The sequence below is a fragment of the Cygnus atratus genome, chromosome 1, assembly GCF_013377495.2.
Source record: "Cygnus atratus isolate AKBS03 ecotype Queensland, Australia chromosome 1, CAtr_DNAZoo_HiC_assembly, whole genome shotgun sequence".
In the NCBI taxonomy this organism is placed as follows: domain Eukaryota; kingdom Metazoa; phylum Chordata; class Aves; order Anseriformes; family Anatidae; genus Cygnus; species Cygnus atratus.
Window position 1 is genome coordinate 103,304,208 of NC_066362.1, and position 26,440 is coordinate 103,330,647.

Consider the following 26,440-nt stretch of genomic DNA (forward strand, 5'->3'; position numbering starts at 1 on the left):
TGCAGGAAAAATGAGTAACAGAGAAGGAGAGATATCTAATCTGATCTTCAGGGATAGGGTTTAAACAGATCACATTGCATAGAGATTTCTTAGATCTCCACTTACTTTGTTGACAGCCTTGCTGTAGGCAGCAAGTACATTTGTGGTTTCTTTTACGAATTATGTAGTACAATGCCAACATTTTAAAGCTTCTCTGCTCCAGAGAGGCCCAGCACACTGTTCTAGGGACACCAGCCAGGACTGAGGTCTGTGATAATGTATTAGGACAAAAGGCAAGGATATCACAGGGTATCAAAACTGAGGGACTTCAGCCCTCATGTGGGGAGAACCCAAGACAAGAGTTAATGATGAAGAGGGAGGGAAAAAGGGAGGGGAATATACACAGCTACAATTAGGATGCTCTGCAGACCTGCTGATGTGAGAAATTTTCATCATTGCTAGTTCTCTATTCTTCTAAGCAGAAAATCTCTTTTTTACATTGAGAGGAGTAAGATATTAGGGGATGCAACTGATACACTGCTCGAAGACATGGTTATCCCAGGATTACAAGGAGGGATGGCTTAGCTGTGTGACAAGGATTAGAATTGCATGGTTTCTTTGATGAAACAGGATGTGGTGTTTGCACACCACTACTAAGGGGCATGGGAGAGATATTCAGGAACAGTAAGATACCACAGATTAGCAGTGAGCCACATGCCAAAGATGATTATAAAATGACAGAGGAAAGAAGATAACCTTTCCTTTAGAAAACTAAGTGCTCATACAGAAGCCAAGTGTGAAAAGAATGAGGAGGGTCAAAACCACAGGGCACAACAGTACTTCTGAGGATCTGCCTTATGTGGCAGATGGAGACACACAGAAAGAAGAGGAAGTGATGTAGCACTGCATTTTCTGTTTGATATACATCAAGCTCAATGTACAATAAGAATATTGACTGCAATGGGCAGGTCCTTAGAGGAAAGGGCCTTTTCCCCATGGTTCCTCTCAGGTTCCTCATGATTGCCCTGACATCTTGGGTCAGTGAAATCCCCATGTTCCTGAGTGGCTGCATCATTTCCAGTGTCTCTGCCCAAGCCTCATGCTAAGTTGTGGATGTTGCTCCATTCCCCAAAGCTTCTGATGGGAGAGGTGGGGAGGGAGACCTTTCCCCATTCGGAGGTAGACACATCTACTGACCTTTCCCCATTTGGAGGTAGACACATCTACTGTACTGATAGTTGATTGATTCCTGTTAGCTCAATGTATAAAATGTTGACAACAGTGACTCATATACATATTCTTGGGGCAAATAAGATATACAATGACCTGGGTGATAAGAGAGCTGAGCACTAAACTCCTCAGAAAAGGGACCTGGCTTTCTTCTCCTGCCCTTGGCTCTGGAAGAACTGGACTGCTGCTTCTCAGCAGGGAGACAGGGTGAGGGTTCACCTTGCTGTTGTTCCCACCCAACGCCTTTTCTCCCTCAAGCTTTCCCCTTGACCCAGCTGCTGAGTCTTCCCTCTCCCCTGCCAGTACACAGGTTGCAGTTGACCTCTCCTCTGGCTGTTTGTAGAGAAATGCCTGACATGCCCCACCCTACACTAAAGTTCTTGATTTTTCCCAATGGTATAGAGAAGAGAATATAACTATGGGAAGACAAATAGGTTGCTTAATTCACAATACAATTAAGCAAGCCATCACTGAGGATCCACTATTAGGTTTCCTTTAGAGAACACTAGGACTATGTGTAGTAGACTTTTTTTTTTTCTCTGGATGGCTTTTGCAGCTGCAGGGGTTGTGCAGGGTTCCACTAGTCCCATGACCTGTGGGGAAACAGAGCTGGGATGGGTAGTGGGTGTGGAAGAATAGGGAAGATCCTGACTGACAGGCAGTGGCTCAGTTCTCTGAGTGTGGATAAATTTACTACAGCTTGTAATGTAGGTATTATGTTACTGCTGAGATGCTCAGGAAAGCAGTCGCTTCACATTGTTGATAGCCATCTTGTCCCCTCTGGTCATCTCCAAAGGTAATGTCAGTAGGTCTTAGCATGGTGAGCACAGTCAAGAAACCAAATTGCTGTTCTTGCATATCCTGGTTGCATTGATTCAGTGAAACAATTACTAAACTCAGACCTCTTTTTTTTTTTTTCTTTCTTTGTGGTACAGATAATGTTCCACATAGCTCAACTCTACCTGTATATAAAATAATGTGCTTTTCTTGTTATTTGAGTTGAGTTGTGGCCCTAAAATACTCTCTGTGCCCAGGCTTGGATACAATATTCTAGATCTAAAGGGAGACCTTATCACTGTCATCCTTTGTTCTATGAGATGTACTTGATGAGCTTATTACTTTTTTTATTGGGCATTAAAGACCCATTAGCAATGCCCTTAAAACAGAACGCAGCCTGTCGTAACGCTAGATGGCATCAGAACATTAGCGAAGGACCCCAAACGAGCACACGGGCATCACCTCGTGAACGGCTGCGCCTCTGCGTTACTCCAGCTGGGGCTGCAGTGTTTTAGCATTGCCGCCGATGACAACTTTATCAACCCTGAATAAAAGAACCAACTTCAGGATCCAACACGAGTAAGAGAAGCGCACGGAAGTGAGGATCCGCACGGTTTGGTCTTGTCTGATCTTGGCTCTGGCAGTGACTATTTTTTTGACTTACCGCAATTACATGTAGACAGCCTCCTAGGAGGGGGCAGTGGGGTGCTTTTTTTTTTTTTTTTTTTTTTTTTTTTTGTTCTCCTTTCTTTTTTCTTCTTTTCCCAAAATGCATTAAATTCCAGAAAAGCAGCAGAGCCAAGGTGCATGTATTATCATTAGTTTTCACAGACATTTTCTAAATGAGGTTTCAGGGAGAGAAGGAATACACCTCACTTTTTCAATGAGCACCTATATTCTCACAGCTTGATTTCCTACAGATTTGTGTCCTACATCCTGTAAATACTGACTTTTGCAACAGTGCTGGTTCCTGCAACTTCTCTTAAACTCAGTGACATCAGTCTGCAGGTAGCTCAGGCAGAGCAGGAGTCAGAGGAATGTTCTCAATATTTTGACTTTCCCTTTACAGCTCAAAGAACTGGATGCTACCTGTATCTGATGGATCTGATTTTTTCTGCAGAAGATTGTAAAAGCAGTGATGATATCTGAGGACTAGCTCTTTCTACCAAGGCATTTCTATCTATTTCTGTCATCTCTGGAAAAAAAATAAAATAAATAAAAAATAAAAAGTCCAACAGTTATCTAAAAGAGGCCTTATTAGGAAATACTTGGAAGGTGAAATCACTGTGGAGGCTGAAGGAATTAAAAAATAACAGCAGGTCAGCAAAGAAGGGAAGACAAAATACAGAAGAGCCAGTTAGCTACAGTAAAATGCCATCCAGCTGCCTACTGTGAATAGGATAATCACACCGAATTTCAGTCTCTGGTGGCTTTGTCGCTTTTTTCTATATACTCTGAATGTCTTGAAAAAACACAAACATATGCCAAGAGAAGCAATATGATGCTGCTTACTACAAAAAGCTATTGAAATGTATTAATTGTGAAGAAACTGCAGCTCCAGCACATTAACCCATACATTAGACTGAGTCTGCAGCTTCATTATTACTAAACATTACTATCAAAAGCAGGTTGGTATAAATGACCCCAAAACCTTGTCTCTAAGGTAGAGCAGACAAATACACAAGTGCAAAATTGTGAGAAAACATATATTTTAACTTGGAGCAGCCTAAACAGTCATCAAGTGAACATATCACAACAGAGCTGGGGAATGAACAGCAATTGAATAGAAACTGTACAATTTCTTTTTCCAAGGAGATAAGAATCTGATCTTTTATGTTACATGATATCAGGATAAGTACTCTTGCTGTTCTTAGTCCACAAAGAACCCTTGCACTTAAACAGAAACCTTTTGCCTCTCATCTTCTGTGTTACTTTCAAGAAACATCCAAAATATTTTCTAAACATCTGCAAAAACCTATCTGAATATTCCCTAAAACTGCTGATGAGTCTTGCTCCATTTCCATCAGGGCCAGGATTCCTTCTCCATGAAACATGGTAAGGGCTCTGTGTACCTCCCACTTGATACTCACCCTCTTTGGGTATTGTGTAATCACAGAAATAAATGCAGTGCATAAGAGAATTCACTTTTTCTGGTATATCCTTCCGTTGAAGAACAGAAGCTTTTTATAGTCTTCAGGAGAGTTCAGCTGAACAGGAGTCTCTCTGAAGCCAGAGATACAGATGATTCTGGTACTGCAAGTTGGCCTGCTTGTCAGTAACATCTGGATCACAGCAGAATGACATTTTACTGCCAGAATATCTATACACTTAATCTCTCAATTACACCCAATAATGGGCTGTTGCCCTGTTTGGGTCACTTATCTTCCAGGTGTGTAGTCTTGAGTCCCAGGACTTGCCTGAAACCAAAATGAATGGTCACACTATATTGTGCAGCCCATTTTCTCTGAGATGACTGTTTCCATTAACTTTATATTCAGCAGCACACCTATGGTAGGGCTCTTGTAATGCAGTCACCTCTGTACCCTATCAGACGCCTTGTTTATTCCTTGTTGTATTAGAACTGTGTAGGGAGCATTTTCATGTTCTCTGGGTTTTTCTTTTGCACATAGGGCCTGTGGGAGTTTGCTGTTATGGTAACTCTTAACACCGACAATCACCTAGCTCTCTTGGGCCTACTATTTTGCACTGTTACAGCAGCAGGTGCATTTTGTATGACAATTTCCCCACTCTGTGCTTTCATATTTTGCAGTACTATCCGTAAGCTGCAGTAAAGTAAATGAGTCATAATGAGGTGGGTGCCAAAGAGATTGTTTAAATTGAGCATAGAAATCATAGGGTTCCTAGAAATCTTGTGGGTTTTGTTTGTTTTTGTTTCTATTTGTTTTTGTTTGTTTGTTTGTTTTTCCTGACTATTAAGTTCCCATAGAGAACAATTTCCGTGAATCTAAACAGCTTGCTTTAATCCCTTTTTCTTGTTTATATGAATATTGAGTGAAGTCCCTGCAGAAATGGGCATGAAATACCACCCTTTGTTGTGGAAGAGCAAAAGAACATAATTTACATTCCTGAGTCTGCTAAGAAAGTGTGACAATGGCTTCCATCTAGTGCTTCACACAAAAAAGATGAGATAGAGAAGGAGGAAAGTGGAGATGCTGTTTGATTTCTATTTTTTATACAGAAGTAAATCCAGCAAGCCTATCTGTGAATTATTCCTTATTTATGCTGATGTAAGTGAAAGGATTCAGATCCTTTAGTCAATGCATTCGTTCTTTTAGCTTCAGGAAAACCTAAAATTCAGAAGTCTGTTATAACATCAAGAACAAGCCACTCTGTCTCTACAGTCTCCATTTTATTGCTGCTAGTTGTAACGTATCTCTGAACATAGCAAGGATGGAGGTGAGGAAAATGAATGTTTTTCAAATTCTGGTTTGTTGCCTGGACTATTTCAAAGTAAAATGAACATTAAATATACCTACAATATGCACAGTCCATGTTCAGACAGATACAGCTTATGTTCCTGAGTACAAGTACATACAAAATACACCAGGTATGCAACTGAACCAATCATTACTTGTACTCTGCATTACTTAATTGGTGGGAAAAAGAAAGAATTTTTTGGAAGAGCTGTTTCATCACTGTGTTCTGCTTGATCGTTTTTGATTGGCTTTTCTATTTCAGTATCCAAAAGTTTCTCTGGAATAGCATGTTTCATTGTGTGATTCTGTACATCATTTTCTGTTGTTCCTGTGGAGGGCACAGTGAGAGTCAGTCTTTCACCCAGTTCACTTTTCACATTGTCAGCTGTATCTTTCCAGATATTTTCTGTAATAATAAATAAATAAAACGATAGGGTGAGACTGTGGATTATCATCATCAGCTAAACACATGATCACTACAAACTCACAAAAAATCAATTGAAAATTTCTGTTGTGATCTCACAACAACCACTGATGCATTCTTTTGCTCTGAAAGTGAAGTGCACTATGGTATGGTGTCAGATACCATAACTATTTTGCTGTCAACAGGGAAAAGCTCTTTCTCTGTGAACCTTTAGTGCTACCAGTCTTCTTGCTGGAAGCCACTACAAAAATAAGTAATGGGCAGATCTATTTCTGCAGAGGTAAGAAATAGTTGCTCTATTCACTAGATTCCAGTGACTGTTCATTATCTGTATAGTGTGTACTATCACCTCATCTTACATCGGTCAGATGCTACTAAATATAAAGAAATACCAAACACTGATATAAATGCAGTTAGTTTTCCAGGTAGACATGCTTACGGATATTCTCTTTTTTCTTTCCTGGCGTAGAGAAAGAGCCATCACTCAGCTTCCTTGAAACCTGCATTTTCTGTTTTGCTCTGCATATTTTTGGTTCCTGGATCCACGCATGTTTCATTGCTTCATCTGGAGTCATGCGCTGAGCAGGTTCCCACCTTAAATCCACAGTAGGCAAAAAGTTATTCAACGGTAGATATAACTGAAAGTTAATTTAAGCCAGGAGATTTAGTATTTGAAAGTCATGCCATGAGGCCATTTTTTGAAACAAAAGAATTTTAACGGAAAAAAAAAAAAATCTTATTTGATCTTCTCCATCCTTTTACTTGCTAAAAACTTTTTACTTACTTCAGCACTATGTGCTTTTGTGATCCGATCTTTGCTTTGCTCTGTAGCGTCTAGATATTTTTAAATACAGAAATGTGCAGTTTATAGTGTTATTAGGGTAGGGACCCAACTGAATATTTGTTTCAAAGTTTTCACATTCTGTCAATGCAAGCTCTACGAATGGGAACACAAATCAGACATAGGGTAATACATTAAAAGATAAATCTTCCCTAATTTAGCTGCACCTGAAACTAATGTGGAGAATTAGTTTAACAAATTCATGAGAGATCTTATTATGGAAATGGAAGGTGATATTTTTACAAAATCCCTAATTTTATTTTATGTTCTCACATTCATTCTCTCACAGGTTTAATTCACACAGTTTTCACATCCACACATTCACAAGTACCAAGTGTTCTGGCCAAGATCACTTGTGTGTCACACAGAGGACAAGAGATGACATCTACTGAGTCTTCACCACATCTCTGGGGTTCTTCTTGACTGGTGACAATGAAATAGTCCTTGGACAGATCTTCCATATCCTTTAAAAGTCACCTGGTGTTTGGGCATTGTCCTCCACATAAGAACCTTTCTGACTTTGATCTCCATAAGTATTGGAATGTTGGGCAAGGTAACTACTCATCATCTGTTTTCACTTGTAGATTTGGAATATGTATCTGTTTTGTTTGTTTGCTTTTAACTAATAGGAAAATGAATGGTGTGGGTGATATTCTGTAGCCCTTCAGATTTTTCACTGCTGGTCACCTGTGCTGTGGTATCACCAGAATGCAGGCTTCCTGACTGTCCTGGCAGTAACACAAACACTGAACTTCTCAGTTTTACAAGTGGGACCAGTGTCCTGGGAACGGTATCATTTGTTATCAATATGCACAATTCTTTGAGCCCTCATTGTGCTGTTTACTCCAGTGCTTAAGCAAGCATACATTTCCATTCACACTGCATTCATAACAATCCTAATATTTATGTCACAAATCTCTACATTAGTTGCAGGGTATTTCATTCTGATTTGCCCAAAATCAATGCTGGCTAGAACTGTACAGAAATAAAGTAGAAAAAAAAAAAAAAAGATACTCTTGCCATCACAAGAGCTGACTGAATTATTTTTCAGTCTCAAGTTTTTATCTGCAAAATGGGTATATATAAGTTGAACAAAACTATCTGTGAGGTCATGGCAAATGTACAAAGCTGCTTTGGAAAAACACAGATTGACAACTTCAAAAGACTAAATAGTTCAATTTTTTCTGTCACCAAATGAGCTTTCATTTCAAACCTATGAAAATTAAAACAAACAAACAAACAAACAACAACAAAAGCTGCAGAATAAATTTTTTTTGTGACCTGAAATTACTTGCTTACAGGTGTTTTTGCTTCACTGAAATTGTTTCTAAATTTTATGATTCAACCGGCAAACCAAAATGATTCAATGATTCATACAGCTTTAGCAAACAGAGAAGAACATTAAAAGAAATCTTCTTGTGCAAGACACACAAGAAGAGGGGGAGGTAAGTGCAAACTAGGTTGGATTTCTTTAGGAAAGTAACCCATAACTGCTAGAAAGAATTTTACAGTCAATGTTAAACAAGGCACAAAACATTAGCCTTGCATAAGGAAGAGATAGCACTGGAAAAGGCATGGGACCAGCTTCTGCTGCCATTACGCTTTAGTAAAAATTAGAACCCAAGCTTGCCTCCAAAAGCTTATTCTACCTACAGTAAGAGGTAAATATTTAAGGCAGCCAGACAAAAGTTTGTTCCTCTATGCTCAGTTTTCTGGTTCAATGGATGAGTAAAACTTCATTAGTAACCACCTCCCAAGAGATGTCATTTTAACTGTTAGTAAAATGACACCTCATATCATGGAGTCTCACCATGTAAAATGCTTAGTAACCTGAGCTCTTTGGAAAAGACATGATCGTATGTGAGCCATGAAATAGCTTGTCTTCCCCAACAATACTTCTTTTATTAAAAAAGTCCCAATTACTTTGTGAAGACAGATGACATGCTGCTGACACTGAAACATTTCTCCCTTCCCCCACACAAACACAAAGACACTTTGCCATTGATGCTCTCACCATGAGAGTGGTTTGTTTTTGGAACAGGTTGCCACAGGCTGTGGACTCTCCCTCTTTGGAGATATTCAGAACCTAACAGGACAAGGTTCTGAGCACCCTGCTCCAAGTTTGCCCTGTTTGGACTTGCCCTGCTACTTCCAGGGACTTCCAGAGGTCCCTTCCTACCTAAATTATTCTGTGGTACTATGTTAAAAGTTCATGGCATAGAGAATCTGTCTGATTCCTAACTTCTGTGAAGACTGTAAACATTTCCATGTTATTTGCATCTAGCATTTTAGAAAAACGTGCCAGTCATCAATTTCCTTTAAGAAAACATTTGTATACTACTTGCCCTACTAGGCCTACAGTAACAAAATTCTTGACTGGAGTGAAGTCAACATATTATCTTAGAAATGACAGGACCTGAGACATATTAGACTCTTCTTGCATTCTGAGATTTACTGATTTATAAAAGTTTATTCCAATCTTAAGAATGGAAAAAATGCGGTCTATCAGATAATTCTTGAAACATACATTGTGTTGCTGTCAATGAGAAGTAAGTATAACTATGGTAAGGAAAAAAAAAATCAGCATGCAGAATACAAGGTAACACTCTAGTAAATGTGCTAAGCAATTCTCCACACTAACTACCAAAGTCAAGAAAGAAGTGAGCAAGCAAACAATACTTTTGATTCTGGAATGGAGACATGCTTGAATATACTTTGCCCTTTTATCCTGTGCAACGGGGGATGTCTATAGCATATTATAACCAAAAAGAGTCTAATCTCACCCACGGAACATACATACAGACAGCGAGATCGTTGCAAGCAGATATTCAAAGAAGCAGAACTGTTTTCATACATATACCATAATATATCATCTGATTGCCATTTCCAAGACCTAGCACAGAAAATATGGTCAAGAAATTCAAGTCAGCTAAGTTAGTTCCTGATATATCTCCCACTGGAGGAAATTTTGGAAGACTTTCTTCCCACCAGAGTGGGAGGTTGATTTAAGTACAAAACCAAACTTTGATTTTCAAATATGCACTGCCTTGGGACAGCGCATTATCATTATTTGTGTTAATCTGAATCATAGAATCACAGTCATAAAATGGGTTGGGTTGGAAGGGACCTTAAAGACCATCCAGTTCCAACCCCCCTGCCATGGGCAGGGACACCTCCCACTAGACCAGGTTGCCCAAAGCTCCATCCAATCTGGCCTTGAACCCTTTCAGGGATGGGGCATCCACAGCTTCTCTGGGCATCTTGTTCCAGTGCCTCATCACCCACATAGGAAAGAATTTTTTCCAAATATCTAATCAAAATCTAACTTCTTATAGTTTAAAACCATTACTCCTTGTCCTGTCAATATACTCCCTGATAAAAAGTCCATCCCCAGCTTTCCTGTAGGTCCCCTTTAGGTACTGGAAGACTCTCCCCGGAGCCTTTTCTTCTCCAACCTGAATGACCCCAACACCCTCAGCCTGTCTCCATAGGAGAATGAACCTTTATTTTAGATAAAACAGAAAGGATGAAATACAAAGGCCTCAATAGGCAAAAAATGTTGCTTTTAAAGTTTAGTCTGCAACATCAGAGGAAGGAGAGATGTTTTTAGACATGACAGTGTCAGGTTTTTTTTATGTGGCTTGAAATAATCCCTTACACTGAGTCTTTTTGTGCAATGATTTTTCGCTGCAATAAGCTGTGAATATCTGTAATAGCTACCCTAATACTACCATGAAGGGAAAAACAAACAAAAACACACACACAAAAGCCAACAAACAGATACAAAGATTTTAAAGGCACAAGACACTGAAAGCAAGTTCAAAAACAGTCTGCTGCATGTAAATCAGAACTATGAACTTACATTAGACATCCTTTCAGAAAGTCCAAGAAACCAGCATCATGAGTTTTCAACACTGTGCTTAAATCCTTTGAGTCTGGGCATCTCTTTTTTCCCTTGCTGTTGGTTATGGATTTAGGAAAACCTTTGGAATCTTAAAAAATAAAAACATGATCAAAAAAAAACACATTAAATATCTTCACCAAAACTTTTAAGAGTTGCAAAAACGGTACGCATCCATCCCACTAACTCCAGCTTTGTCCTGTTCAATTGGTTGTCTGCCAGCATTGTGGCAAACAATACTGGTTACATCCTAGAGATTGCATTTTACATTAAGTTTTTTGTTCAATTTTTCCAAAACCATATGATATCCAGAGAAGTTAACGTAGTCTAAATTAGTTTCCCAAAACCCTGTGTTCCCTTCTGAAATAACATTTTTTAAGAAGTAACAATGGAGTGGATTTCCCAATTTCTTCTCTCTCAGCTTGGCAATAAGAGGCCGATAAAAGATGAAGAACAGAGGAACACATTCATTTGTAGGTCTAATGTTATCAACTTGCTTTATCTCAATACCTCTTTCTGAAGGAAGTTTTGTCAGCTAAGAAGCAGCTTAAGTTCTTCTGACCCTACTTTCTACCAGTGCTCTATTAGTGATTAACGAGCAGAGGAGTCCAGCAAGGAAAAACAAACAGAATCAGTTACCAAAGAATGTTCGCTTCCTTGATGCAGCCTGGATAAAATCAGGTGGTGGAAGACCCAAAACCTTCAATACAAAAAAAAAAAAATCATGGAGTTACTGCTCATTTCATAAACATACACAACACATCAGGAGAGATGTGATATTTCACCTTCTTCCATTTGAAAAGAAGCTGAATGTAGCAACTTACTATGAAATGTCTACAAATCATTTGCTTTTATGTAATTTATTGTGGAAGGAATTAATGGATTCCCTTAAAGTTGTCTGCACATAGAAAATGTCTTCTCATAAGAGTTGACATTAGGATCTTCATTACCACAGAGGACTCTAAGAACTAGCATTTCTGTTAATAAAATACGTTGTAGGAGGCCAAAGGGAGAGATGCTGTCTTTGAAAAATCTTGTACAAACTAACATGGCACTAAAAAGATCAGAACTTGGGGCTGAGTTCGACATCAGCTTGCAGTGGAGTGGTTGGTATGCAGCCGCTTTCATGGGTCAGCTTTGCACCTACTCTAACATTTGCACTGGGTAGATGATCTGATGTAGGATATGTCACACTACATTCCTGAAACAGTTACAAAGATGATAGAGCCAAACTCTTTGGTAGGCAGCCAGTATAAGAAGGGAAAACAAACTGTGGCTTGAGAAGTTCAGGGTGACTATTAAGAAAAACTTTTTCACCAGGAGAATAGAGCAGCACTTGAACAGCTCATCCAGACAGGTGGTAGAAACTCCAGACTTTGAGGTTTTCAAGATTTGCTAGACAAAGCCAAAGCTGACTGATCAGCAAAAATCTCACTCTCAGAAGGAGCTTGGACTAAAGACCTTGAGAGATTTCACTTGACTGCCAGTTCTGTGATCTCTGAGAGAAGAGGAGCCTGTTATATAATTTGGATTGCTTTTCCTTCCCCTTAGATATGCTTCTTCTGTGGTAGCTTCTCTGTACAAATTCTGAGCAGATTAAAATGTGTTTCCTTCAGAAGCAAGACAGTGAAAGTACAAAGAAGCGTTTAGCACAAGAAATAGAAATAAGTTTCTCGTTAGAACCCATCCTTTCAAAGAGCCTTGTGGCTGCAATAAGCCTCCCTCTAAAAGGCTGTCCCTTCATCAGTTATACTTCTTCATTTCTTGAAACTTCTTTTTGTTGCTGGCAGCATAGTTTATCAAGTGAGTATGTAATTCAAAATACAATACCAGAAGTTACCTCCATGATGCAAGCAAGTTGGTCAACCTCATTTTCCCCTGGAAACAGTGGGTAACCTGTGTAAAGTTCAGCCATGATACAGCCTAAGCTCCACATGTCAACAGCCATGGCATAAGGATGACCAAGAATCACTTCAGGTGAACGATAAAACCGGCTCTGAACATACGTGTACACTGTAACCAAAAAAAAAAAAAAAAAAAAATTGACAAGAAGCAAAATATTGTAATTGAGACAGAAATGTGGATTCCAGATTTCACAGGAAAAGTGATATCTATGTTCAGGCACCATATATCTACTCTAACTACTAGCTCCCATTAATGGACTGCTCACACAGGCTCAGAAAACCTTCCCTTATCCCATTCTAAAATCAATGAGCAATATGTTTAGCACTATTTTATTTGAAATCATACTTCAATAGGTTTTACTGAAAGAAACTCTTCTTCTAATGCTGTGATTCAGCTTAGTCTGTTCACTTTCATACTTGCAGGCCTTCCCCTTGAATGAATCAACAGTTCTTCATTATCACAATCTTGCACTACAGGAAATACTTTTTTCTACTGATACTCAGGGAACATCTCCTGTTGCCTTCTGATTCCCCTGTTAATGCATTATTGCCTGAATTATAGCCCCACAGCAACTATTAAAAATCACATTCCAAGTCTGGGACTCCTAATGAGTAGATTTATCCTTTTACCTCTTGTCAGTTCAAACAAATGAAAACTGTTACAGTATACAAGCACTGTTATTTTCTTATTCTTATCAATCTGATTGTCACTTTATTTATATTTTTGCAGTTCTTTACATTCCCATATATTCGATATCTTTCTGGAAGAAAAGTACCCTGAAAAGTTAGTTCTGCACAACACGTAATTTCACCAAATCTGTGCAGATAGAGAGCACCATAGTGGTAATCTGTGCATTTGACCAACTGTATAATTGTTGTCTGTTTTTCTGTCATTTTCATCACAAATAAATAGCTGACTTTTTTGTTTTATACTCTTTAATCCTGTACCAGTTTGAGGGTTGCACTGAGTCTTGTTTCAGCTGACAGAGTCTCAGTCATGATCCTTCTTTCTTTCCACTGATGTTTATGTTTCAAATTGTTACTCTCTGCAAATATTTTAGGCTGCGTCTTCAGATTACATTTTACTCAAATATGGGCAAACCTAAAATGATTACCTGCTCCTACAAAACTGTGATGTAAATCTAATGGGCTGAATCCCAAAATATAAATGAACATGTTTGGTTCAGTTTATATATCAAACTTTCATAGGAAAATAAAAGAACAATTCAAGACTAGCTTTGGTTTTAAAATGTAGTCTAGATTTCTTTCTGTTTTTCTTTTCTGTTTCCTCCCTCATTGTATTCATCCAAAAAGTACCCGTTTTTTGACCATCCCACTTGGAAAGGATCTCTGGACCTGATTCTGATCCTACAAACTATTTGTTAAGTCATGTAACTGGGATTATCTGCATAGGCCCATTTCAGCTAACCATTTTTGCAAATGCAATTCTAAGTTCAACAGCAGTAGAGGGCTGATCAGGCTTGGGACAAAGAAAAAACATGGTAATAGCTTATTTATTTCCTACAAGTATATGTTCCACCACCAATGGCTGAACAGTTTGTCAGATTTTTATTAGGGGCATAGGCCACCATATTAGATCAATCAAATAATTAGCTTTTCCCACATTATTAAAAATTAAGAAAACTTATTAAGAAAATTACATCAACTTGACTTTTCTGCAAACCTCTTTGGTGTTCATAGCAGCTTGATCCAAAATCAATAACTTTAACTGAACCTTGGCCTTTGTGGTATAATAATATGTTCTCCTAAAGGGGGAAAAATCACAGAAAAAAAAAAAAAAGGGTTAACACCCCATTAGGTTAGTGAACACTTGGGTAAAGAAACAACCCATATCAGGTCTACATTTATTTGCATAACAAAAGCTTAAAATTTCATCTTCCTTGGGAATGCATTTGCTAACATGAGTAGGCAACCACATCCAGGAACGTGCAAAAGCGGAGGGGAGATTCGTAAACGGACAGAGTTTGAAGGTTAGCTAGGCAGGCACACTGGTCCCTGACATGCGTTCCAAGCCACTGCACTGCACAGTGTGTGGTGCTATCAAGGCACCAGCCAGTGAGAATGCTTGCTGTGTGAGCATACTGAGCCCCTCCAAACCCATTGTCATTAACTTAGTAAAAGGCAAACTGTATCTGGTCACATGATGATCTAACCAGAACCATTATTTTTGTAACCACAGAAAGCCTTTGCCACATGAACAAGTTGTAATTCACATTTCTTCCCTCTATTTCTTTCAACCTTCTCCAGACTCTGTATGCATATCTCTTTCCACCTCACAACAGTGTGGTGTAGAGATATCAAAGTAGCAATGAATTGAAATGGTACAGTCCTATCGACATATCAGCTGGGTGCTGATGGCGTAGCACTGTGTGCCTACAGTTCCAACTTGAAAAATGATTCCTATACAGTTAGCTCAGGAATATCTGCATCAATGAGCAAACATAGCTTATTAGCTCTCTGCTGGATAGTTGAATTCTACCCTTGTTAAAAATCTCTTGAGACCAAGAATTTCCTTTGATTTTCTTTCTGATCATAGGGTCTTTTCCACTTCTCAGCGGAGAGATAGCTATGTTTATCAACAAGTTTTATACCAATTTTACGTTAAAGTTTTGAAGGACTGAACAGTTCCCAGGTTGTTGTCAACTAGTGACAAAATAGTTTCTTGTGCTATTAGATTCATAAAAATAGGACCTAGGAGGAAGATGCTGATACTGATGAAAGTCAAGACAAGGACTCACTTTCCCCACCCAGATGCTCTTGGTCCTGTTATGGGATGTATCCTCTCTCTGCAGCTAGCTATCCTTCCATGCTCATGGTAGTATTCATTCTCTAATACCGAATCCCGCACAATGCAAAGAAACTGATCAATGGCAAAACCAGGTTCTGGGGGCATTACTTACCCGGCATGAAGTCCACAGCAACTCTGTACCCTAACTTACATTGAGAAATATCATAGGAGGCAGATGTAATAACACATGTGAGCTTCAGGTAACAAAAATTCAAGTCATGAAAGCACACTTGCAGAATGAGAACAAAATTCTCTTTCAGTTAAACCCCTAAGTGTTCACTAATACTACTCTATTTAAATGCAGACTATACTCATTGATCTTGGCAACCTTATTTCATGTCAGTGGCTGCCTGGGAAGAGATTTCCTGTTAGGGCAATTGTTTCAGATTACAATATTTTGACTATCTTGCAAGCCTCACTTCTCACTGTAAACTGGTCTGCTAAAGATGTTGGCAAGACAGCGGGTACACACAGTACTTGACTTTTTGGAGTTCTGAGTTAGGTTACATTAAGCATAGTGAGAGCAGAATTCCATCCTTAGCATTTTTATTTGAGAGATGATTTATTTATTTATTGGTTCATTTGATGTTTGGAAAAAAAGTCAAGAGAATGGTTTACCTGAAATAAAAAGAGATTAAAAATACTAAAGAATTTTCTTAAGAATAGAATAAAAAATTCTTAAGAATTTTAAAAAAAAAAAAAGAGAGTTAAGATTGGGGTTTAAGGAGAATGGAAATGTTTCATCTAGCTTGAATGCTTAGCAGATATAACAGCAGGAATTGGATCACAGATATTCCTCCAGAAATAGGTAAGCATCCTGAACAGTGTATTATAGAATTGTTTTGTCACTTATTAGGATACTTAATTTTATAGTTACACATATGAAATTAAATATGCAACAGGATTAACCTGAAACAGGCTACCTTGTGAATAACTCATTATATTATAATGCTCCTCATATTGAATTATTTAATTTCACAAATACCTTTTTCTGTCTCCAAGCAAAAAGCCATTACCTGCGTTTGATCCATTTTTGCACATATTTTGGCAGCCACAAAACCATGTATAAACTGCAGTGAAGAAACTGAACCAACGGAAAGAATCACTTAACCCTAGTACTAATAGCATCTGAGAGAAATTAGAGCTTCTGGACAAATACCCTACTAAATTTTAATGATTCTACTGAGAGTTCCTCTCAATCAATAAAAAAAATAAGATTCTGTGCAGAATAACATGTTAGGAAATGACAGTACTTACAGGTTTCAGATCACAGTGAATGATTCTTTCCTGGTAGAGCACTTGTAAACATCTCAGCACACATTGAGTGAAGTGTCGAATTAAAGACAGACTGAAACCTTGGAAATTGTTCTTTTTGATCAACTCATACAAATTTATTCTGTGAGGATTGTGGGGTTGGAAGAAGAAGGCAGAAAACACAAAAAAGATTAGGGAACTTATTTTTAACAGCATGAATAATTTAGAGTGCATTAAGAAAGTATTTTGTCTGTCTTCCTACCTGAAGGAGGAGACTCATGAAGAATAAAATGACCAAACTAATTTCCTCCTTGAGAATGATGTTCTGCATGTAATATGCATAAACATCTGCTTGAATCTTCAGATCTAATGAGGACATAATATCCATAGACATGCTCGCTTACTAAACTCCATGCTGTTATTTAACTGTGTTGATTTACACCAAGTACAACAATCATTCAGGAAGTGAGAGGAAAAAAAACATTCAGTCTCCTTTCTCTCTCATTTATCTTTGTTTTGGCATCTTGTATAAATCTATTTTGTCTAAAAAGTCTTTAATTAGTAATAAATTATTCTAGATAAATACCCCATAAATTCAGGTCTTGTTAGGTTCTTAAATCCCTCTTGTCATCATCGTATCTTAGCTCCTTCCAGTACTGCATTAAATGATGTGACTAGCTTTTGCTCATGTGAACAGTGCCCTGAGACCTTGAGGGCATCACAAGCCCTGATATCGCTGTCCACTTGCAGGGCTCCCCCACCCACCCAGGGCCTGGGACCCCATGTCAGCACCACGGCTGCTGGCCCCTGCCTCAGTGAGGACAACAGCAGGGCCAGGCTCCAGCTCCCCACAGCCCTGCCTATGGGCTCATGGCCCAGAACAGCTTTGGCCCACCCCCAGGAAGGTACCCAATGCCTGGACTGTTTCTGGTGCCACTGGCTGCCTGCACCAGGTAGGCACCAGGCCCCGTCACGATGGACATGGGGAGCCTCTGATGCTCACAGGATCCTTCCAGGAGCCTCCACAGTCCCAGGAGCCTCCACAGTCCCGGGAGACTCCAGCTCCCATGTTACATCAAGGGCACACACCAACTGTAGCTTTCTGCCCTCCCCACTTGTATGTCCGCTAGATTCAGAAAAGGCCCATTCCTTTGGAAGTAAATAAAGTTACCAGGACTTGATGGAGCACAAAGTTCACAAATTAAGGGTTTTTTGTTGCATTTTAGAAGCAATCAAGATTTTATCGGGCAAATACTTTTTATGACAGCCAATCTGCCACTCTCCTGTAAAAAGCTGAATATGTTGACTATACCATGAATGTTTTCCTGTGAATTTTACATAGCAGCTTTCTGAAAAGACTCATCCATGTCTTCCCTGGAGACAAGTAGTCAACTCTTTTCCTGTGTGTCTGACTGACAGACTCACAAGCCGCAGTACAATTAATTTAGGTGTATTTGAGATCAAGACTTCCATATGATGATGAAAATTCAGCAAATGCTATAATACATGCAGCAATTGGGGTGTTACTTGAAGAAATGGGAAATTATGGGTAAACGTAATTACAGTTTGATGCCCTGATTATAAGGAGGCTGGTGAATAAAATGGTCTGACTTCCTTAAAGTTTATCCAAAATTCCACCTAAGGTGTGTCCTGCAGCACACATTCACAGAAAGCAATATTTTATAATAATTTAATATAATTCATGCTTCTACACCCTGAAGTTTACCAGTTCTGAATTCACAATTTTACTTCTTTTCCCATAGGTGTCTCAGGGAAGAACACTTCAATACATAGCACAGAAGATAAGGAATAGATCATGTCATTGTCTATATAAGGTCTGAGGGGGCCTTTTTCATTTCATCTTTGCTGATCAAAGACTCAGCTATGCACTTCGAATTTAGACAGTATTCCTTTCTTGTAACATTAAGAGATGCAAATTCCTCCAAAGAAGGCATAAAAATGGAAGCTCATAAGGCACAAGGTCTACAATGCTCCTTAAGATTTATGTTAAGGAAAATACACTTTACCCCAGCAGTTCAAATGAAATACAGAAGTGATTGCGAAAGTAGAAGTATTCCTTCATGTGGATAATATTGTGAGTATCATCTTTGTCCTTCTTCAGAAGAGCATCAAGGATCTTAACTTCCACCAAAGCCTGGCTGTGAAATCTGCAATATCATATGACATCCAAATGGATGAATCATTAACTCAATCTAAGTTTATTGCAATACAAACACTGCAAACACCACAATTTTACTATAAACTCAATGTGTGAGACAACAGTTAAAAATTCACCATTCACTGTTAACTACTTTAAATTTGATTCACTGTTGTTTCCTAGTCTAAATATACCAGTCTTAGATAGCACTTAAGAGTAGATATTTTGACTTGTCTGAAAAAAATAAATAATGAAAAATAGTTTCAAATGAACATCCAGAGTAAAATCCTGATGCTTTCAAAATCCATAGGAATGTTTACTCAATCAGAGCAATATTTCACACATAGCACAGTGAGACAGACGGTTTTGAAGAACATCTTTACTTTCAGTGTTCACTGAGGGGAAAAACTTAACAGTTAAAGCTCTGAATACAGCTGTTCCTGGAATCAATAGCATAATTTAATGAACTTTTTGGTTCTTGGAAAAGCAAGGAGGAGGTTAGAAGAACTGCCATCTTGGACTTCCAGAGGGTAAACTGTTCAGGAGACTGGTTGGTGGAGTCCCTTGGGAGGCAGTCTTGAAGGGCAAAGGAGTCCAGGAAGGCTGGACACTCTTCAAGAAAGAAATCCTAAAGGCACAGGAGCAGACTGTCCCTATGTACCAGAAGACAAGCCCATGAGGAAGAAAGACAGCATGGCTGAACAGAAACCAGCCAAACCTTTGGCTAGAGCTCAGGAAGAAAAAGAGTGTTTATGACCTTTGGAAGAAGGGGCAGGCTCTCAGGACTATAACGATGTTGTGAGGTTGTGCAGGGAGAAAATTAGAAGGACTAAACCCCAACCTAAGCTCAGTCTGGCTTCTGCCATAAAGAAAAATAAAAAATGTTTTTATAAACACATAAACAAGAAAAGGAGGACTAAGGAGAATCTCCAGCCTTTACTGGATGTGGGGGAAAACAGTAACAAAGGATGAGGAAAAGGTTGAGGTACTTAATGCCTTCTTTGCCTCAGTCTTTAGTAGTAAGACCAGTTGTTCTCTGGGTATCCAATCCCCTGAACTGGTACGTAGGGATGGGGAGCAGAATGAAGCCCTCATAACCCAAGAGGAAATGGACCTGCAACACCACTTAGATGTACCCAGTTCTATGGGGCTAAATGGGATCTACCCAAGGGTAATGAAGGAGTTGGCAGAAGTGCTCACCAAGCCACTTTCCATCATTTATCAGCAGTCCTGGCTTTCAGAGGAGGTCTCAATTGACTGGTGGCTAGCAAATGTGATGCCCATCTACAAGATGGGCTGGAAAGAGGACTCAGAGAACTACAGGCCTGTTAGGTGCTGGTGAAGCTCATGGAGCAGATCATCTTGAGTGCCAGCATGCAGCATACACGAGACAAACAGGTGATCAGGCCCAGTCAGCACGGGTTTACGAAAGGCAAGTTCTGTTTGATGAACCTGATCTCCTTCTATGACAAGGTGATGTGCTAAGTGGATGAGGAAAAGGCTGTGGATGTTTTCTACCTAGAGTTTAGCAAAGCTTTTGACACTTTCTCACAGCTGTCTTCTGGAGAATCTGACTGCTCACGGCTTGGATGGGCATAGGCTTTGCTGGGTAAAAATCTGTCTGGGTGGCAAGGCCCAAAGAGTCATGATGAATGGAGTTAAATCCAGCTGGAGGCTGGTCACTAGCGGTGTCCCCCAGGGCACAGCACTGGGGCCAGCTCTCTTCACTATCTTTATCAATGATCTGGATGAGGGGATCGAGTGCACCCTCAGTAAGTTTGCAGATGACACCAAGTTGGGCATGAGTGTTGATCTGCCTGAGGGTATGAAGACTCTACAGAGGGATCTGGATAGACTGGACCGATGGGCTAAGACAACTGTATGAAGTTCAACAAGGCCAAGTGCCGGGTCCTGCACTTGGGGTGCAACTACCCCATGCAGTGCTACAGGCTGGGGGAAGAGTGGTTAGAAGACTGCCCAGCAGAAAACGACCTGCAGGTGATGGTTGACAGCAGGCTGAACATGAGCCAGCATTGTGCTCAGGTAGCCCAGAAGACCAATGCCATCCTGGCTTCTAGCAGAAACAGTGTGGCCAGCATGGCTAGGGAAGGGATTTTCCCTCTGTACTCAGCACTGGTGGGACTGCACCTGAATTGCTGTGTTCAGTTTTGGGCCCCTCACTATAGGAAGGACATTGAGGTGCTGGAGCATATCCAAAGTAGGACAACAAAGCTGGTGAAGGGTGTAGGGAACAATTCTTAGGAGGAGCGGTGGAGAGAACTGGAGTTATTCAGCCTAGGGAAAAGGAGGCTCAGGGGAGACCTTGTCTCTCTCTACATCTACCTCAAAGGAGATTGTAGCAGGTCGGGGTCGATCTCTCCTCCCAAGCAACAAGTGATAGGACAAGAGAAAGTGGCCTCAAGTTGTGCTAGGGGAGATTTAAGTTGGATATTAGGAAAGAATTCTGCACTGAAAGGGTTGTGTGACATTGGAACAGGTTGCCCAGTGAAGTAGTTGAGTTACCAGCCATAGAGGTATTCAAAATACATGTAGATGTGGTGCTTAGTTACACGGTTTAGTGGTAGATTTGGCAGTGCTAGGCTAACAATTGGACTTGATGATCTTAGAGGTTTTTTCCAACCTGAATGATTCTATGATTCTGTTTCTCATCTGCTCCTTTGACTTCAGTTAACACTGAACTCAACTGACAAAATTATAATCGGTCACATAAATGAGAAGATGTTTCTTAGGAACATAGTGCAGAATTTTCCGTACTAAGATGAGCGACTGGAGCTTCCCAGACTATTCTTGGTGTTTTGGGGTCTTGTAGGAAAATAGGCTCTCAGCAAACAGTTGTGCTGGGCTGGCTACCTGTGCTGTGTATTAACTGTGCCACAGATAAGAGACCTCTTTGTAAGTATGGAAAAACTGTGGCTGCTTTCACAGACTGCGTCTCCACTGGGCCCAGGCCAGTTCTGAGACCCTGACTTAACCTTTCTTCACTCTGTTCTGAATGTGTTTAACGAAAACCTGTGGTACTGGAGGCTTGGTTTTGCTTTGTTCACATTATCTCAGTTTGTCACTGCCTATATGATAAAGAGCTGATTATATTGGTTTAAATTCAATGGATGTCTCACCTTTTCTTATTCCGTATTATTTTCAGTGCCACTAATTCATTGGTTTTATGATCCAAGCATTTAGCCACCTGCCCAAATGACCCTTTTCCAATGACCTCCAACACTTCGTATCGATACGCAATATGGTCATGTAAAACCTTCAAAAGAAAATAAATAGTTCAGATTCAAATAGCAAGGCAAAGATCAGGCTTTAAAGTAGTTCATGAAAGAGGCTGGATTTGTAGCAAGTGAAGTCTACACTAAGCAACTGTAAGAGAGAAAATAACAAGTGCATGGTTCATTAATCCACCCACCTTGCATCAAGCCTGAGGAAAAGTGGTTATCTCTTTAGGATTCTCTTCTGAACTTTACCGTGATTATTACTGATGTTTTTGCTATGTGAATATTTATCTTCAGGAAACAACATTTATCTCACATTGATCCCTTAAGAGTCGACAGACAGTCACTACAAACTTATCTGAAAGTGAATACCATAATGTTTCCACTTACCTTTAGGTAAGAACCATTCTCATCATCATAACAACTATTATTCTGGGCTTCAGGCAAACCTTCAATCTTTTTAGCTTCCAGCCCAAGAAACCATAGCTCTGGATAATTGAAAATTTCTTTTTGTTCATAGACTGTTAACTGGTTTCTAAAATTTTTCAAGGCTTCTAAATTAGAAAACAAGAAAATAAGAATAAAAATCAGAATCACAAAATCACAGAATAGTTTGGGTTGGAAAGGACCTTAAAGATCACACAATTCCAAACCCCCTGCCATGGGCAGGGGCACCTCCCACTAGATCAAGTTGCTCAAAGCCCCATCCAGCCTGGCCTTGAACACTTCCATGGATGGGGCATCCACAACTTCCCTGGGCAACCTATGCCAGTGCCTCACCACCCTCTGAATAAATAACTTCTTTCTAATGTCTAATCTAAACCTACCCTCTCAGTTTAAAATCATTATTCCTAGTCCTATCACTACAGTCCTTGATGAAGAGTCCCTCCCCAGTATTCCTGTAGGTATTGGAAAGCTGCTATAAGGTCTCCCCAGACCATTCTCTTCTCCGTGCTGAACAATCACAACTCCCTCATGGGACAGGTGCTCCAGCCCCTCGATCATCCTTGTGGCCCTCTGGACTTGCTCTAATAGGTCCACGTCCTTCTTATACCGGTGGCCCCAGAACTGAATACAGTACTCAAGGTGTGGCTAAATACATTGTCAATGGCACATTGCTTTTACAGTGGAACATTTTAGAGTAAAGCATGTCTGTTTGAACATGAGATTGAGTAGATGGCTGCTAGAGGTTCCTTCCAACCATCATTTCTATGATTCTGTGTTGACATTTTGTACAAATTTATGTTTCTTTTTCTTTCTTTTCTGGCTTACTGTTCTATGTTCAACAAAACATTCATCATCTCTCAGCAAGATTTTGAGAGCTGAGGTAAAAATGATTTGATTTTGAGCAGTCACATACCCAGATGTTTTTGAAAATCCCATCTGTTGTCTACCTGTTTCAGTAAACTTCTCAGATTATGTGAAGAACTGTATGCTTTTTATTGATTGGATTGTCATATTTATGAAATGGCAGTAAGCTTTAGTTAACCAAAGCTTTTAAGTACTTGTTTTTCTAACAAAAAATATCAAGTTCAAATGCACGAGGTTGGGAATTAAGTGGGACCCAAATCTGCTGTTCTACTAATCCTGATTCTACCTGTACAGAAAAATTTCTACCTACTCCCCCTTTTATATCATTTAAATCTAGACAAACAAACAGAGATTATAAATCAATGTGTTCTTTAGGCATGCATGTGGGTGTTTTGTCAAATGTCAGCAGATTTCCATCCATTAATGCAGTGATGCTAAATCATTCGAAGACAAAAAGCCACTACATTTTTTTTCCAGCACTGTTCCTAAAAATAGGTCCACTCTTCCAGAAACCTTTTACATCTGAGGAATCCCAAAATGCAATTTATCCAACATAGATAAAATGTGACACAGCTACAAGCAAGTGGGAAAAGTGTTTTATCACCATAATAGAATACTGCTTCATGATCTGTCATAAATCTTTGAAAAATACAAGTTCTGTTTTATAATGCATACATCTCTCATTTATGTATTTGTGTTAATCTATTCATTCTCATATTCCATTTATTGCATTCTCATATTGCAAGTAGAATTGTTAGGAATCACCAAGCCTGTCCATATTCCTGCCCTCCAAATTGCTTATTAAATATTTCATGGAACATTTAGCGAGGGACCTCTCATCAGTGAGTATCCTGGTTGCATACACTCACTATCTATACATGCAACCTGTCACTCCAGTCTTTTTAGCATGCTCTCTTATATTCTACCTGAAGCAGTCATAGGCAGCTTGACACTGGTGCTGGTGTTTTCCAGTTCTGATGATTTTCTCTGAGCTCTGGTATCATTTTCAGAATGACTGTTTAGAAGGTTAAATTGTGGAAACTTACTTATAATTCCATTTTCCTGACAAGCAAAAAAAAAAAAAGGTAATTTTATTTTCAAATATTTTCATGAATATTCAGCTATCTACAATTGTGGAAAAACAAAAAAGCAACAACAAAACCCCAACCTGTTACATTCCTAAAGACAGGACTACAAGAGCTGGATTTCTTGAGTGATCCTTATGTCAATTTTGTGCTGAGATAGAACATGTATGCTTGGAGACTAGGACTCACTGAATACCCCAAAATTCTGCCTATAGCACTGTTGGACCACAGAAAGATAAATTTCTAAATAAAAGAAGAAAGTTCATCTTCCATGTTCATTCAATATATGGGTACTTACATTGTATAAATGCTAGAAACCACCATGGCTTGATTAAGCTGCTTATCTTTTATGAGTTAGGATGGGTCTGAGTATGATCTTCCTAGTATGAAGAGCAGGAAAGATAGTCAAATAGGCATTTTCTATCTCTGATTTCTGTATGGGCACATTGAGCAGAGTTGTGCTAGAATCCATCAGACTGCTTGTGCAGCCCGCAGCATTGCAGGGACAGCAGCATGGGTCTGCACCTACACAATTGCAATACAAATATCCAGATTTGTAGGAATGAGGAATGAATGGGCTTGTATGGGTGTGGAAGCACTAGAAGGAAGAAGTTGTATAAGAAATGATATAAAGATGCTATCTATATCAGCAGGTCTTCAAGATTCCAGCACGTGCAGTCCGCAGGCCTTACAGAAAAGGACAGCCTACAGAATCAAGCCATAAGGACATGATGAAGGGTTGGATATAAAAGGAAGACAGATAAAAAGACAGAAAATAGTGTGCTCTGGGATAAGAATAGAAGGTGTGGGGTCCCAAGCTATGTTCTCAATCCCTTCAATGAAGGGAAAAGACTCAGCTAGAGAGGATACATCCAGTGCATAAATACCTGGCTGAAGCTACAGGGAGTGATTTGTCTTCTATGAACACAGGATGAGGAACAAGGACTGCTGAGCAGAAACAGAATCCAACTGACGAAGCAGGGCAAGATTACCTTTGCAAATAGCTTTGCTAACCAGGCTTAGCAGGACTTTTAATTAGGTACATCAAGGAAGAGTTTTCATAACTTAAAAGGCTCTGATACTCATGGGGGAGTTCCGTCACCTAAACATTTGTTGAGATAGCAATAGCAATCCAGGAGATTTATGGACTGTGCTTTTAATGCAGATGATCTGAGATGCTCTGCTGGACCTGCTGTTCTCAAGCAGCATTGCTCATCTCAATTGACTGATGATGTAAGGTCAAAGAAAGGGCGGTTTGGCTGCAGTGACCGTATGATTGTGGAGTTCAAAATCCTGAGAGACATGAGTGAGACAAACAGTAGAACTACAAACGCTGGTGTTCAGAAGAGTACCTTTTGAATTGTTCATGGATCTTCTTATAATCCTATGGAAGACTGCCCTGGAGGGCAAAGGAAACCAGAAGGGTTCATAAATCTTCAGAGTAGATCTCCTTGAAGTACAAGAACAGTCCATTCCAACATGCGGAAAGTTAAGCAAGCATGGTTGCAGGCCAGCATGGATGGAAATGGAACATTTGATCAGGCACAAACACAGTAAGGAGTACAAAAAAGGTGTAAACAAGGATGGGTTATCTGGGACACATATAAGAGGCACTACACAAGCACGCAGTGATGTTTAGGAAAGCAAAACCTCAGCTGAATTTGCAATTAGCAAGGAATGTTTCTCTAAGTACACCATCAGCAAAAAGGAAGGCTAAGGGAAATATGAATGCACTGCTCAGTGGTGTTTGGGACCAAGTGACCACGAACATGGAAGAGACTAAGGTACTTGATGCTTTCCATTGGTAAATTATGCCCTCAGGCCTGCTAAGTCCCTGAATCAAGGAGCAGAGTTTGTGGAAAACTCTCATCTACCTGCAGTACGTCAAGATATTTAAGGACTACATAAGTAGCTGGACGTACCTAAGTCTACAGGACCAGATGGGATGGACTTGAGAATGTGGAAGAAGCAGCTCAACATCATTGAAAGGCTGCTCTCTATTATATTTGAAGGCCATGGCAGTTCCTGATAATGTGGAAAAGTCAAACATCACACATCTTCAAAAAGGGCAAGAAGAAGGATTCAGGAAACCAA

General features: G+C 39.6%; 1 protein-coding gene across 1 annotated transcript in view; it reads right to left on the reverse strand.

The window, feature by feature from the left end:
* Positions 1-5,274: 5,274 nt before the first annotated feature.
* Positions 5,275-26,440, reverse strand: part of DYRK4 (dual specificity tyrosine phosphorylation regulated kinase 4) — a 43,717-nt gene continuing 22,551 nt past the window's right edge. Inside the window, exons 7-17 of the mRNA XM_050711797.1 lie at positions 24,188-24,323; positions 22,341-22,504; positions 21,852-21,988; positions 18,584-18,724; positions 16,560-16,698; positions 14,178-14,259; positions 12,430-12,602; positions 11,229-11,289; positions 10,551-10,680; positions 6,287-6,441; positions 5,275-5,829 (exon numbers count right to left, since the gene is read on the reverse strand). Of these exons, the coding sequence (XP_050567754.1) occupies positions 5,591-5,829; positions 6,287-6,441; positions 10,551-10,680; positions 11,229-11,289; positions 12,430-12,602; positions 14,178-14,259; positions 16,560-16,698; positions 18,584-18,724; positions 21,852-21,988; positions 22,341-22,504; positions 24,188-24,323 (1,557 nt within the window). The 3' untranslated portion in view covers positions 5,275-5,590. The remainder of the gene's footprint in view (positions 5,830-6,286; positions 6,442-10,550; positions 10,681-11,228; positions 11,290-12,429; positions 12,603-14,177; positions 14,260-16,559; positions 16,699-18,583; positions 18,725-21,851; positions 21,989-22,340; positions 22,505-24,187; positions 24,324-26,440) is intronic.